Below are 12,729 nucleotides of genomic sequence, written 5' to 3' on the forward strand. Positions count from 1 at the left end.
GCTTGGTGTTCGCTCCGCTTATGTTGTCGGCAGCGGGCTTGGCGCCCGTGTTGGCCTCAAGTTGAACGGCGCAATCAAAGGTCTGTGGTTGTCCGTGTGTGCGTGTGTGTGTGCTTGTGCGTGTGTGCGTGCGTGCGTGCGTTGGATATTTGTTTGTGCATGCGAGTGGACTGGATCGAGAGGCCTGCCCATGTCACCAGCGACGAAATAGCGCGCCTGCAATGCAGTCGCAGCACACACACGCACACACACGCCCTCATCAACCCTGTGCTGTTTTGTGTTGTAGTGGAAAGCATCATGATGGTTGGCACAGCCCCGCTGCGGAAGAACGCCTGGCAGTCATCGGGAGAGGTACGGTTCATGCGTTGTCAGCAGCACAAGGCCGTTCAAATCCTACCCTGCTCGTGCCGTGTTCTGCTGCTAGTGACACCACAAACACGTTCGCACACACACACACACATGCACACACACGCACACTCTTCTGCGTTGCTCCTATTCCTTTTGCTCCATTCCCGTGGTCTAGCTGCTTGCACGTGCGCCGGCTGTGGCCAAGATGGCCGACACCGTCAACCTCACGGCCGAGGTAAGGGGGATGGTGTCGCGTGTGCCGCGTGGTGTCGCGTGCGGAAAACGCACGATGTTGTGGCTTGCATGCTCACGCTCAGCTGTCACGGATGCCTCATCCTGCTTGCACGCTCATCCGACACATTGCATCAGGATGTGCATGAGCTGCTTCGGCACTTTGTGTCCCCGGAAGAACTGAAACAGGACGCGTTTGCTTGGGTGTCACACGCCATCAAGCACACCGACGCTCGCCACAGAAACGCAAGTGGAACGCATGCTCTGTTCACTATGCATGCGTATGTGTTCGCGTGTGTGCGTGCGTGTGGTACGTGCGTGTTCATGTGTGCATGTGTGTGTGTGCAATGTTGTTCTAACGGCTGCGTGGTGTTGCTGTTTGGACAATGACAGGTTGTTCGCCACGAATTGCAGCTCGACACCTTCGATGAGCTGAAGGTGACTCGGAGATGAAAGTCTAAACATTCGAACACACACACACACACACATTCGCTTTGTGATACTCGCAGTGCAATTTTGTTTCCACTTTCACTGACTCACCCATGTCTCTGTCCCTCGCTTTGCATCCTCACCACCTCCACTTCATCATCATCACTAGAGCCTCTCTGAGCTTTCTTCCCGCGCAAAGCTCGGCCTCGTTGTTGGCGCACACGACCACCTCGTCTCCTACGATTACATCTCATCTGTACGATTTCGCACACGCCCACATGTGTGCATGTAACACACACCGTGGTGCCCTGCTTCTCTTGTGCCTCATCAGTCCACCCACTCGCACACACACACTCTCTCTGTCTCTCTAATCCTCTCTCACTTGCCCTGTCTCTTGTTCGTCCACACACACACACACACACACACACACACACACACACACACACACACACACACACACACACACACACACACACACACACACACACCTCTCGCAAGTGCAGCTGCGTTTGCCAAACTTGTGGCGGCAGTGTGTGCAGGTGGTGCCGGGTGCGTTCCATTTCGTCGGCGCGTCGCGCCCGCACGCATTTGATGCTCTCATCCGGGACCTCATCAAGGACACGCGCGGATCAATCACCCCAATCCAACGCAAGGTCGCCCCCGCGCTGGTGCATGTGCTCATGGTCGTGTGTGTGTGTGTGTGTGTGTGTGTCTGCCTGTCTGTGCCTGCGTGTGTGTGTGTGGATGTGACTTTGTGTGTGTCACGCAGATTACACGTGACCGTGTCTGTGCGAACACAAGCCTCCTTTGTTCCTGCGCGTTCCTTACATTGTCGCGTCACACACACACACACACACACACACACACACATCTGGATGTGTTCAGGTTGATCCGGCCACAGCAGAGACGCCAGCAGGGAAATCAGGCGCCCTCGTGCCACCAGCTGCCAGGTAAACACGTTGACTTGCCTGCTGACTTGAAAACAGCGCTGTGTGTGTGTGTGTGTGTGTGTGTGTGTGTCCATGATTGTTGGTTTGCTCTTCCCTCTGCTATGAACGTGGGTCGCGTGTATGAACCACGCACACGTACACACCCTCCCTCCCTCACATGTATTGGCATATGTGTGTCTGCGAATGCGTGTGCCCTGGGCTGCGCGTGACAGGTTTGAGCCGCCTGTTGTGGAGGGCGAATCGCAAGCAAAGCCAGCAAGTGCCGCCAACACACCGGTGCGTCAACATGTGACGCCGTTGCTGAGGTCACTCATGTCACGTCAGCCACACTACCATGTGTGCTCTATCAACCATACCCAGTCTTCACGATCAACAAAACAAACACACACACATACACAACACGCACACACATACAACACACACACACATAACACGCACATAACACAACACACACATAACACAACACACACATAACACAACACACACATACACACACACGACATGTATGACGAGCAGATGGCGAAGAACCCTTATGCGCGCGGCAAGGTGCCTGGCGGGACAATGCCCCATCCGTCAATGCGCTTTGAAATTGGCGCTGACGAGCAGCCGTACGCAAAGGAGCCTGTCGTGCACAACCCAGAGATGGCCGCAAACCCGCACGCTCGCGGGCGCATCAAGGTGCTGGTGGTGTGATGTGACGTTGTGGTGTGCATGTCATGTTGTTTGTGTGCGGATGTGTGTGTGTGTATGCGTGTCATGTTTTGTGTGTGTGTGTGTGTGTGTGCGTGCGTGTGCGTGTGTCATTGATCTCAGTATTCGTTGTTTTGCTTGCGTTCACAATCCACGCCTTCTCATCCACATGCTCATCACGTCCCATCGTCCCTGGTATCGTTGTCAGGGTGGCGTGATGCCACACCCTGGCGCGCGCTTCGAGGTGACGGCGACAACACTCGCAGGCGAGCGCAACGGACAGAACGAAGTTGCTCGCAAGAACCCATACGCACGCGGCCGTGTTCCCGTGAGTTGTTGTGCTGATTGTGTGGTGTTGCTGCAGCAGTCGTGGCGGTAGCAATTTATTGTCATGCGCTGCTTTATGCGGAGGAACAGACTTGCTGGTGCTCATCGTTCCTCTGTCTCACACACACACACACACACACACACACACACACACACACACACACACACACACACACACACACACACACACACACACACACACACACACGTGTGCATCACAGGCTGGCAAGATGCCACACCCCAGCTCGCGATTCGAGGGCCAACCAGAGGATGACACCAACGGTGCTGCAAACAACACGTCTGCAAACGCAACGCCGTCCAAGGTGCAGAACCCATACGCACGTGGCCGCATTCCTGGTGGTGAGATGCCCCACCCTGGTGCTCGCTTCGAAGGACACTGGATCGATCGTCCAAGCAGCAGGTGTGACACCATCACTGCACCTGCTACTTGCTCTGCATCCGTGCGTGTGCGTGTGTGTGTGTGTTGTAGGAAGAATCTTGGCAGGGCAAGTCTCGCGTTGCATGCCCTCTTTGCTGAATTGTGTCACACTTGCTTTGCTGCTCCTCACCTTTTCGTGTTTTTTTTTGTGTGTGTGTGTGTGTGTTGCCACAGGGCACGCCAACCCCCTGGTGGGCACACCCACAGCAACATCTTTGGCTGACTTTATCGCAATCCCCATGCCATCGTCATATCACAGAACCTCCACCATCATTGTTGATCAGTTCACTGTCATCAAATCATCACAACCACACCTCTGTCTGCCAACCTCTTCCCATCTTTGTTTCTGTTGTTTGCTTTCGTCTGTCAGTGTCAATTCACGCAAATACACCATACACAACACTCAACACACAACACAAAGATCGCAGTAGCTGTCAGGATGGGGTTCTATATGATACGAAAACCAGCGGGGAGTGACATGACATCAGGGCATTGTCGCCACACAACAACCGACAACCGAAAGCTATGAGTGTGTGCGTGTGACAAAGCAAGGGGTGCATTTGGGTTCTAGAGATACGCTATGAGAGGAATATCAGATGCAAGGTGGGTAAAGAAAGAAACAAATGAGCAAAAGGGATCAAGTATTGGGGGGGGCAAAGAGGCGCTGTTGCTGCAACATGTCGGTGCAGCACTATCATTGCGTTCATGTGCAATCGAAGCAGCAGTAGGAGCAATTGTGGTCAGAGAAGGAATCAGACACAGGTGATGGCTGTCAACGTATGCGAGGAGCGAGAGAAACCAAAACAAAGACATGAGGGAGAAGCAAGGAAAGGAAGAAAGCAGTAATCTGATCGACAGCACACAAAACAGCGAGCACACAGCACTCGTGGTTGCAATGCAACACCGTGGCAGCAGCGTGCAGTCTAACGAAAGACACAAACACACACACACACACACACACACACACACACACACACACACACACACACACACACACACACACACACGCACACACACACACACACACACACGCACACACACACACACACACACACACACACACACACACACACGCACGTGTGGCTGATTTCAGTGCACCACACACGGCAATGCGACAGGACAAAGCGCAGGCTAGCGAAGGAACAGCTCGACAAACTCCATGCTCTCATCGCCATCGGGACCATCACCGCCACCCGTCTTCTCCGTCAGTGTCGCAACAACGCCACTCCGGACAGCTGTGCCGAGCGGCTGGCACAGCAGCAGCATCTTCCCGCGGGCCTCGTCCGCAAACACGCTCAGTCGCGTCGCCGGCAGCCTGCAACAGAGGGGAGGGGGAGGACAATGGGAAAGGTGGTGTGACACATGGCAACACAACTGTCAGTGTTGGAGAGAACCTTGTTCAGAGAATGCAGCAACTCATGACAAACGCACCATCGCCACAACATAACAACAACAGGCAGCAACAACAACAAGTGTCAACAAGCAACAAGTCACAACAAGTAACAACAAGCAACAAGTGAGCACAAAGATGTCGACGCACCCGAGCTCCTGCATTGCGGTTGCGGCGACGTCACCAAGCGTCATCGACTCCTGGACACCGAGAAGGGTTGTCGTCTCGCCATGCCGTGCCTGCACCCGCACCATGTACATCACAGGCTCGGCTGTACACGTGCACACACGATGACGGATGAGAGATGGGCGGTGGTAGTGGTGATGGCAGCATCGATTGTAAGGAGATGAAGCAATTGCAACCATGGAAATGGTTAGGTGATGTGTACGTTGATGTGCCCGCACCAAGACAAGCGCAAACAAACAAACGAACAAACAAACAAATAAACACAAGTGAGTGAGCACACGAACGAAAACCCATCCGAAGACTCACGTGGTGACTGCGGGTGTTGCGGCTGCAGCATCTGCAATGCGAGCGGCAGCGCGATGCTGTCTCGTCGCGGGGCCGACGACGAAACGGAGTGTGTATCTGCACCATTGCTCATCGACAACAGTGCCTCCTTCCCGCCTGACGCGACAATCTTCTTACCGACGCCCACCTCGTCATCTGGCGGCAGCAGCAGCGGGTCAACCTTCTCCATGCCAACAAGGATGAACGTCTGCATGAGACCGCGGCCTTTCAACTCGACCTCGCCGCGCGGGCGGGACTGCACCGTCGCATTGCCGGCACGCAGCTCGCTCATCATCGACGCGCTGATCTGGATGCACGACGGTACGCCAGCGCTCTCCATCTGCGCCGCAACAGCAACCTGGAGGCAAGGCGGCACGCATTGGGTGAGTGTATTCATATGTGTGCATTTGGGTGTGTGTGTGTGTGTGTGTGTGAGCGGGAGAAGGGAGTGCAGTGTGTGAATGGGGCGGGCGCTTTGGTGTGATGAAAGCACGCTCATGCTTGGCATCAGTTGCGCATGAGAGCTTACCGCATCGCCAAAGAGACAGTAGCGAGGACGCGTCTGTCCGACTGCATGAACAACAGATTTGGTGAGGCGTGAAAGAACCGGTGAGATGAATGTTAAGCAAGTGTACACGAACTTTCTAACTAACACAACACAACACAACACAGACACACAGAGACACAACACACACACACACACAAACAAACAAACAAACAAACAAGCAAACAAACAAACAAACAAACAAACAAACAACAGGCTTCTTGCGGACTGACCGACTCCCGCCATGACAGAGCCGCTGTGCATGCCAATGCGCATCCTTATTGGGGCGCCATCAACGGGCGACAGCACCTCCCGGCTCGCACGTAGCATGTCAATCGCAAACCCTTGGTGCAGTCAGTCACGACGGTGGTGAAGGGGGGGGGGGGTGATGATGGAGGCAGGTGAGAAAGGGGGTGGAGTGTTATGTCAAGTGCAAGTGGCAGTAAATGGCTGATGGCATTGTATTGGCGTTGTGTGGACAGCACGTTTGCATCGGGTGCAATGAACGTACGGCAGAGGCGCTCTGCGTGGTCGGGAGTCGTTTCTGGAAGACCAGACGCAACCATGTCTGTGAAATGGCGAAGTCAAGGGCATATGCAGGGAAGGAATATCAGTGGTGGAGAACATCAGCGCCACACATGTAGATATTTACATAAACACACACATTTACACACATTTACACACAGACACACAGAGGACTCACACACACACACACACAGAGGACTCACTCACACACACACAGACACACAGACACACACACACACACAGAGGACTCACAGGCGTCGCCGATGGTCTCGACTTTGTAGACGCCGTGCTTGTCGCAGAGCTGGTCGAAGCGGAGGAAGAGGCTGTTGAGCATGTCCATGACCTGCGTTGGGCGCACGGCACTGGAGATCTTGGTGAAGCCGACAATGTCGGAGAAAAGGATGCTGACGTTTCCAAACCGCTCAGCGGGGGCCTCCTCGCCGTTTGCAAGGTACTGAATCACAGTCTGCGTGATTACAGCCAGGCATAGGGCACATTGCGTGTCAGCGAGCATGTGGAGTTGTGTATGCAGGGGAAAGAGATGATGGGAGAGAAAGCATCAGAAGCACGAAACCACTAACGAAAGCCAACCCTCTCAACACACACACACACACACACACACACACACACACACACACACACACACACACACACACACAGGCGACACGAACCTGCGGGAGGATGCTTGAGAGGAGCTCGTGGACCTTCTTCTTCTCGAGGCCAAGCTCGCGTTTCGCCTTCTCCAGGTCCTGCGTCACCTGCTCCAGTTGCGCAGCGACCCCAACCGTGGCCGACTGGTGGACGTTGTTGAACAGCATCTCGCGTCCGTTGGAGTGGATGGGGATGTCGGGCAGACCGAGTCCGCACTTGTACAGCTCCTCCGGTGTCTGCGCAGAGGGCACGCCCACAAACAGCAGCGTGTTGTCGCGTGGGTTGTACCTAAACTCGCCCTGCAGGTAAAGAAAGTCTGCCGTTGCAGAGATGAACTGGTCGTTGAGAAACGCGGCCGACATGGCGCTCCCTGTCGAGAAGATGCTGTCACTGCGGAACCGAACCTTTCCCTGCTGGCCATCATCTCCACCGCCGCCACCACCATTGACAGAGAGGAGGTTTGGGTTGGTGGCACCTGCACGTGCCCGCCCGCCCTTTGCAGGCGACGACAGGGACGACGACGACGCGTTCATAGCGTTGCCCATGTTGGCTGTGCTGCTGCTGCTGCGGTGGAAGGGGCACCCGCTGGGACCGGCGGGTGTGTTGGCGTGCGCATCGACGTTGAAGAGGCTGCTGCCTGCGCGCATGAGCTGGGCCTTCTTCTTCTCGTCGAGCTTCTGCTCCTTGATCTGGGAGTACCACTCGTCCCGCACCATCAGCATCACTGCGGTGCGGTCAAACTGCTTCAGGTGCTCAAAGTCGTTGAGCACGTGGTTTGGGCGGGTCACGGTGACCACGTCCATGAGCCGCTTCTGCTTCTTCAGCTCCTCCTCGTTGAAGCGGAGAGCGAGCGAGCTGCCCATGCTGATCACACGCAGGTCCGAGTCGACCTGCAGGTGCCAGGGGAAGAGCTCGTCAAACTCCGTTGTGGTTGCGTCGCAGGTGAGCAGCTCCTTGCTCGCCGTCTCGTGCTTGGTCTGTGGCCGCTCGACGCCCGTCGCGGACACCACCTCGAAGATGTCGTGGTCGTGGCCCTGCTCCTTCTTCTGCACGTGCTCAAAGTGCACTGTCTGCCCGTAGATCTCGTGGCCGATGCGTGAGAGGAGCGCGGTTGCATATGGCCACAGGCCCGGGCGGCTCGAGTAGTAGTGCAGCAGCACGCGCCCGTCTGGCAGGCGCTCGGGGCGGAAGCTGGGCGCCTTCATGTTCGGATACGAGTGGACCAGGTTCAGGTGCAGGCTGTCGAGGTGCTCCAGAAACTCAAACATGGTCGACCCGAGGCCTGGCGCGCGGAGGTAGGGCAAGATGGGAAGAGGGGGGGGGGAAGGGGTGAAAGGTCGGAGGAGATGAGATCATATTGTGGAGGGGAAGCAGTGTCGCAAGTTGTGCTGGGCTGACGGTTGTGCTGATAGTGTGCTGCTGCCAGTGTCGTGTGGGTGTACGAATCAAAATCTAGGGACAAGGGAACGAAGGGTACTTGAAGCTAGCACGTGCAACAAGCAAGGTCCATATAGTGACATGAATAACATCAACCAATCACGCAGTTGTTTACTCACTTCTGATCAAGGGTCCATAGCCCTTCTCCTCAAACTGCTCGAGCTGAACCGTGCCCATGTTGGCCAGCAGGTCTTCCAACGACAGGTTGGTGACCGCAGCCACCGTGTTGAGAACCAGGAGCGTCTCTTTGTCGTCATACCTGGTGGTGTGGTGTGTGGGGGCGGGGGAAGGGAAGGCAGAGGGACGTTAGTCTGCTGTGGTTTGCCATTGAAGGCATACGCACCCGACAAGAGCGCGCGTACTGATGCACAAGCAGATAGACATACATACACACACAGACACACACACACACATACACACACACACAGAAACACATACACACACAGACACAGACACACACACGGCTGTGCCTTTGTGGTGGACGCACTGGGTGTAGAAGTTTGTGTTGATGTTGCCGTCGAGGCGGCGGCTGATTTTGTCCAGGAGATCTTCGCTGTTGGGCAGCTGCTTGACAAACGCCAGCGCTGCCGCTGGGATGAAACCATACATGCTGGCGTAGCAGTCCTTTGTCGTTTTGAGGGAGAGAGAGAGTGTGCGTGTGTTTGTGCGTGTGTGCGTGTGACGTAGCACGAGCTGGTACTATGTACGAGTGTGGAGATGAAGAAGAGAAGAGCAGCGTGAGTGCTCGCTGAGAAAAGACACGACTGTTGGGCGACAATGACGACGTTCGTGTGGCCCGCTCGAGCTTTGCTTGCTCACTCCGCTTACTCCCTCGCTCGCTTGCTGCAACTTGGATGACATTACCACTCATTCACCCGCGCCCGCACCTGTCTTCCAAGCAAGGCGAAGTTGGCGAGTCGTTGTAGCTCCGGTTCTGGGAAATGATGACACAGGACTGACACGACACCGCAAGGGCTTGAATGATTGAATGGCGTGCCACAAAGTTCCAAACGGTTGCTTGCACCACAACAATCGAAGACTGCGCACAAGTTTGTTGGGTGTACCCCGTGCCACGACACCCCACGATGCAATGGAGATGAACAAGGGTTTTCGATATGTGAGCTCGTGGTGATGGATGGATGGGCAGGGAGGAAATGCTTGCTTGCCTGCCTGCCTGCTTGCTTGGGGGATGCCTTTGTGGTGATCGTTACCACGTTGCTTGCAACCAACTCACCTTCAATCAACCACAAGGCACACAACTTTGGTGGTTGCCACAGCGGCTGCGCTGGATGTGGCAAGGCTGACAAATATGGCAGTTCGTGACATGATGGCAATCACCTTCGAGGCCCCGAATCACGTCAGCCTACAGCTGCCCACTACGCAACATAGAATAATGGCGAATATCTTCACGGAAAATCGCAACACTTTAATGGTGGCCGGTGGCGAACGATGACGCGAAGGAAAGGGAAAAGCCTCGCAACACCAAGCAACCAAGCGACACACGAAAGCAAAAAGAACACAGCAGTGCAACGAAAGCCAAAGCAGTCAACGCGCAAGGCAAGCAAAGAGGGGGGGGGGGGAGGAAAGCAGAGAACACAGCACACAGGCACCACACGGTGTGTGCAGAGTGCTTTTTGGGAGAGGGCGCCCACTCTCTAGTAGGAGAAGTAGTGGCCGAAGTAGCCCTCAGGCTGTACGGTGGCAAAGAAACACACACACACACACACACACACACACAAGAACAATTGTGTGAGTAGGGTGGCGATGATGATGTGATGATGGGTAACGATGTATGTGGCGGGGGTGCAACGGGGTTGGGGAAGCGAAACATGATGTGGGTGAGGGTGGTTGGTTGGTTGGTTGGTTGGGATGTGTTGTGAGGATAAACGGTGGTCGCAACAGGGATGGGCACAGGAACATACCACAACAGAGGAACAGACAACGGAAGCACAACGAAGCAACATCACAAGACAACGCTGGCACCAAGGGGTACGCACCTCCTTGACAAACTTGGTGAGGACGTTCCTGAGGCTGACGACGCGGAGGGGGCGGCCATCGTCATCCACAACGTAGATGCGGTGGATGCGCGAGCGCACAAGCTGTGAAATGACAGTCTCAAGCTTGTCTGTGGACTTGCACGTGATGGCAGAGTTCTCGGCGCCATCCGTCACCACATCCAGGTACGTCTGCGGTGTGTGGTGGTGGTGGTGTGTGTGTGTGTGTGCGTGTGATTGCATGGGAGGGCAACGGAGGGGGCGCGTGTGTGCATGTCAGCGTGTATATTGTTTGTGCACGTGTGTGTGTGTGCGTAAGTGTGAGGCCGTATGCAAACACGCGCACAACAACAACGCAAACAACACAAATTACACACACACCGCAAACAACACAAACACACCTTGATGGGCATGTCGAGGAGCTTGTAGATCTTGGTGGAGCCGACGATAAGGCGGGCATCGCGCGCGCTCACGTTGCCGTGGATCTTGCCTGCGGAGCCACGCACGCAGCAGGGGTGGCAGGATGCAAGGGCGCAAGGGTGAGCAGGAAAAGTCACAGTGAGGGAAGCGTTTGAAGAAGGGGGGGGGAGGAATAGCGAGGGCATTGTGCATGAACAACGGCAGAAAAGGGCCCAATATGCATGTGCAGATGAACACACACTTAGGCGAAGATGAGTAACAAACAACCAAGCCAAGCCAAACCACACAAAACAAAAACACAAACGAAACCAAGCAAAGTCAAAACCAAACACAAGCTCACCTTCGGCGTCGACGACCGGGACAGCGCTGATGTCGTTCTCCTTGATCTTCTCAAAGGCGGAGCGGAGCGGGTCGTCGAGGGAGACGGTGAACAAGAGGCCCTTGTCCCCAAGGCCAACCTCCTTCAGCGTCTTCGTGCCAACATCCTGTCGCACGCGCAGCGACAGGGGGAGAGAGAGTGTGTGTGTGAGTGTGAGAGTGTGTATGTGTGTGTGTGTGAGGGGGGTGTACGTGTGAGTGTGTGTGTGAGTGTGTGTGCGTGAGTGAGTGTGTGTATGTGTTGGAAAAGTTGCAGAGGTGAGGTGGGAAAGACAGAGGGGAAGCAGGCGGAGTGGGGCGTTGATGGCGTAGCGTTGGAAATGTAGAAAACAATGGGGTATTGTTACATGTGACGTGGCGCGACAAACAAGGGCGAATGAAGCAAAACCGAACAGGCGAACACAAGAGTCACAACATAGAACATCCAACACAATCCCAAAGCGCACTGACCTTGAAGCGGTTGAGGTTTGCCTCGAGCGTCTGGACGAGGGCGCTCTGGGTGATGACGTTGACAATGTCACCACCTGGAGTCTTGACGACGGGGACGCGGCGGATGCCATGGTGCCCGCACAGCAGCATGCAGTCAAGCAGGTTGCCTCGCTCAAGGTCAACAGGCACAAACGGCCCAAAGCGGAAGAACGCTATGTGTGTGCGTGTGTGCGCGCGTGTGTAGTGTGTGTGTGTGTGTGTGTGTGTGTGTGTGTGTGTGTGTGTTTGTAGTGGTGAGCACAAGCTCAATGCAGCAAACTCAGAGTTCGGAAGCAAACACACCAAGAGAGCGTCTCAAAGTGACAAATGCAATGACAATGCACACACCAATCACACAACGGGCACCACCAGGCAAAGCAACCATGCACGCCTGATACACAAGCATGCAATTGTGTTACGTACAGATTGCGTCCTTGACCTGCATCTTCTGGAAGCTCTCCACAGACTCAATCTGCTTGGAAAAGTCCTCCTCCTTGCCGGCGGCAGAGCCGAGAACGCCAAGCATGTGGAACACAATGCCAACCATGTCCACCATGCCAATGTACTTGTCGGTCCACGAGGCGTCCTCGGGCTGGGTCACGTCGCGCACGGGCGCAGACAGGATGTGGTTGGACGACAGCGTCTTCACCGCATCAAGGATCGTGGCATCAGAGTTGATAATCACAATCTTGCCCAGCGCGGGCGTGGGGAAGACTGCATCACGTTCAAGGCGTAGATGTGTGTAAGAGAGAGAGAGTGTGTGTGTGTGTGCACGTGAGTGAGTGAGAGTGAATGAAGAAGTGAGAGAGTGAGGTTGTGTTTGCGACAAAGTCACTCGGGCTTGTGCACGCATCGCACAACGGCTGCGTGCACGCACAAAAAAACGACAAGCAGCAGTTGGTGCAACAACCACATTGCACTGTCGAACGAACACACACACACACACACACGCACACACACACACACACACACACACACACACACGCACACACACACAC

The 12,729-nt window shown here is 55.1% G+C and overlaps 3 protein-coding genes across 4 annotated transcripts in view; 1 reads left to right on the forward strand and 2 right to left on the reverse strand.

Moving 5' to 3' along the window:
• Positions 1 to 3,822, forward strand: part of PTSG_01544 (uncharacterized protein) — a 4,600-nt gene extending 778 nt beyond the window's left edge. Inside the window, exons 3-15 of the mRNA XM_004997464.1 lie at positions 1 to 80; positions 287 to 351; positions 524 to 583; positions 718 to 825; positions 973 to 1,017; positions 1,178 to 1,264; positions 1,512 to 1,661; positions 1,894 to 1,958; positions 2,171 to 2,234; positions 2,475 to 2,636; positions 2,857 to 2,976; positions 3,197 to 3,396; positions 3,589 to 3,822. The exon at positions 1 to 80 is cut by the window's left edge and continues 53 nt beyond it. Coding sequence (XP_004997521.1) covers positions 1 to 80; positions 287 to 351; positions 524 to 583; positions 718 to 825; positions 973 to 1,017; positions 1,178 to 1,264; positions 1,512 to 1,661; positions 1,894 to 1,958; positions 2,171 to 2,234; positions 2,475 to 2,636; positions 2,857 to 2,976; positions 3,197 to 3,396; positions 3,589 to 3,637 — 1,255 coding nt within the window. The 3' untranslated portion in view covers positions 3,638 to 3,822. The remainder of the gene's footprint in view (positions 81 to 286; positions 352 to 523; positions 584 to 717; positions 826 to 972; positions 1,018 to 1,177; positions 1,265 to 1,511; positions 1,662 to 1,893; positions 1,959 to 2,170; positions 2,235 to 2,474; positions 2,637 to 2,856; positions 2,977 to 3,196; positions 3,397 to 3,588) is intronic.
• A 723-nt stretch (positions 3,823 to 4,545) lies between these two features.
• On the reverse strand, positions 4,546 to 9,080 carry PTSG_01545 (guanylyl cyclase a-subunit; the record flags this gene model as incomplete). The annotated part of the gene is made up of 11 exons (XM_004997465.1): positions 4,546 to 4,729; positions 4,955 to 5,075; positions 5,297 to 5,672; positions 5,844 to 5,884; positions 6,092 to 6,202; positions 6,370 to 6,426; positions 6,636 to 6,849; positions 7,055 to 7,404; positions 7,627 to 8,316; positions 8,591 to 8,730; positions 8,959 to 9,080. The coding sequence occupies 11 exons, from the start codon at positions 9,078 to 9,080 to the stop codon at positions 4,546 to 4,548; spliced, it is 2,406 nt and encodes an 801-aa protein (XP_004997522.1).
• A 796-nt stretch (positions 9,081 to 9,876) lies between these two features.
• PTSG_01546 overlaps positions 9,877 to 12,729 on the reverse strand; it is a 4,232-nt gene continuing 1,379 nt past the window's right edge. For both annotated transcript variants that reach the window (XM_004997466.1, XM_004997467.1), the window contains exons 3-8: positions 12,155 to 12,445; positions 11,714 to 11,904; positions 11,226 to 11,370; positions 10,867 to 10,955; positions 10,469 to 10,657; positions 9,877 to 10,162 (exon numbers count right to left, since the gene is read on the reverse strand). In XM_004997466.1, the coding sequence (XP_004997523.1) occupies positions 10,127 to 10,162; positions 10,469 to 10,657; positions 10,867 to 10,955; positions 11,226 to 11,370; positions 11,714 to 11,904; positions 12,155 to 12,445 (941 nt within the window). In that variant the 3' untranslated portion in view covers positions 9,877 to 10,126. The remainder of the gene's footprint in view (positions 10,163 to 10,468; positions 10,658 to 10,866; positions 10,956 to 11,225; positions 11,371 to 11,713; positions 11,905 to 12,154; positions 12,446 to 12,729) is intronic.

The sequence above is a fragment of the Salpingoeca rosetta genome, assembly GCF_000188695.1.
Source record: "Salpingoeca rosetta unplaced genomic scaffold supercont1.4, whole genome shotgun sequence".
NCBI lineage: Eukaryota > Choanoflagellata > Craspedida > Salpingoecidae > Salpingoeca > Salpingoeca rosetta.